The 1989-nt window shown below is 35.7% G+C and overlaps 1 protein-coding gene across 1 annotated transcript; it reads right to left on the minus strand.

The window, feature by feature from the left end:
- Window positions 1-423: 423 nt before the first annotated feature.
- On the minus strand, window positions 424-1416 carry LOC122084794. Its single transcript, XM_042653225.1, has 2 exons — window positions 1011-1416; window positions 424-921 (listed from the first exon to the last, which is right to left on the minus strand). The coding sequence occupies exons 1-2, from the start codon at window positions 1338-1340 to the stop codon at window positions 424-426; spliced, it is 828 nt and encodes a 275-aa protein (XP_042509159.1). The 5' UTR covers window positions 1341-1416.
- Between the last annotated feature and the right edge of the window lie 573 nt (window positions 1417-1989).

The following is a 1989-nucleotide window of genomic DNA, read 5'->3' on the forward strand; positions in this document are numbered from 1 at the left end:
TCCTATAATATAAAATTAGAAATATGCAAACACATCAAACCATAATTTTGAACAAATATCCAAGACATCAAATACTACAGTTAGAAAAATAAGTCAAGACACAATCATCCAAGACATCTTAAAAAAATAAAGGAAAACATAGCAAACCATCAAAGTTAAAAGTAGTGTCAAGGTACATTGAACAAATATTCAGGGCATCAAATACTATAGTTATAAAAAAAAAGTCAAGACACAGTCATCCATAACATCTTAAAAAGTGAAGGAAAACATAGCAAACCATCAAAGTTAAGAGTAGTGTCAAGGCACAATCCAAGTAGAGTTATCAATCTATCTAATTAAAAGAACTTTTCAAGAAGTAAACTACTGAAGGGTAAGGAGTATTGACTTCCGATGAGGAGGGCAGGAAATTAATGCTTCTCTCCATTACGGGTCAACCATTAACTTCCAAAGTGCTTTCTCGTATAGTGCTTCATCTAACTCATATCCTGACTCAAGCACCTCCATGGCCCTAGTAATCCCGTACATCTGTTCCGCATTTTGGGTTAAAGCAATGGACATGCTTGCATCTCGTTCTACCCTTGATTTACTCATATCTTGAATTGCCTTGCATGCCATTGACCAATCATTAGAATTGCTCCTCCTCCTTTTCGCATTTGGAGTCCTATCATGCCTATGCTTAGTAGCTGGCCTATTTTCCACTGCTTCAGTTTGAGTGTCACCTAATGGAGTAACTTCATCAGCGGAACTTGACTCATCACAAGACTCAATCATATTCCTAGAATCATCGGCCCCCATAGTTTCCAACACGGTTGTTTGAGTCCCACTTCCTTTGCCATCTGCATATGTATCACCAAATACCATACATAGTTCTGGCCATTGTGGTAGTCCGTGCTTCTTAAATCGTGCCCAAGTAGGGTTATCCTAATAATAAAAAATACTCATAATCAAATACTTGAATTGATATATCCTGGCATTTCAAAATACTCAAATTAAATACAAATTGAGCATACCTTAATATGCGATTCCCAGATGGATTCATCATCAACAGTACAAGTTCTTGAAGCAGTATCCCAACCAAAACCAGTTGTCTCCAATAGCTTCTTAAACTGACTATAATCCTGCCTCAGTTTGTTCACTTTGTTCTTCAACTGTACAATGGCATAGTTGACCCCAGTTTTTTCTTTGAAGTTATTGGCAATGTTGTTCCAACCAGCTTTATTAAAAGTCGAAGTAGTCCTATTTCCTTTCTTAACTTCCTCTACCATCAGAACAATAAGGGTGTCTACATTTGCTTGGCTCCATTTTGCAGTCTCATTAACTGCTTGTTTTGAAGTTGACATTTTCTCACTATTTTACCAAAAAAAAAAAGAACATGAATTTAAAATCCAAATTGAAAACACTGATTTTCACCAAGGCACCCTAACCCTTAATCTATGAAACCCCTATGACCTTACTCACACAGGGCTTTCAAAGGCCTTCAAATGAGGTTTTGAATACATATTAGGCTGTACTAAAATGAACCAGTGGCATTCACAAGAAAACTAGCAGGAACATGAAATTTTTAGGCATATATAGTAGCAACAAATGGCTATTATGTGTAACTAACAATATATCTTGTAGACCACCATAAGTATCCAACAAATGGCCATTAGGTATTACAAAAATTTATTGCATCTTTACTAGAATACATATGTACTCGCTATAATTGATAAAAATCTGAACATCAATGGATTTAAAGAGTTAGCTTTGATTGGCTAGGTGAATTCAAACCCCTTCTTCATCTCTTTAATTTTAACTATTTAAGATTGCAATCTGAGACATTCTCAAGACCTATCAACTATCTTCAAATAATGGACACCATTAATCTAACAATGACCACCATCCAAACCAGATCACCAATCACAGCTACTCTTACTACAAAAAGAAAACCCAAATTCCAAAGCACATCCAATGGAGTTCAAAAGAAACGGAACCAAAATATATGGAGGC

The sequence above is a fragment of the Macadamia integrifolia genome, chromosome 7, assembly GCF_013358625.1.
Source record: "Macadamia integrifolia cultivar HAES 741 chromosome 7, SCU_Mint_v3, whole genome shotgun sequence".
NCBI classification, from domain to species: domain Eukaryota; kingdom Viridiplantae; phylum Streptophyta; class Magnoliopsida; order Proteales; family Proteaceae; genus Macadamia; species Macadamia integrifolia.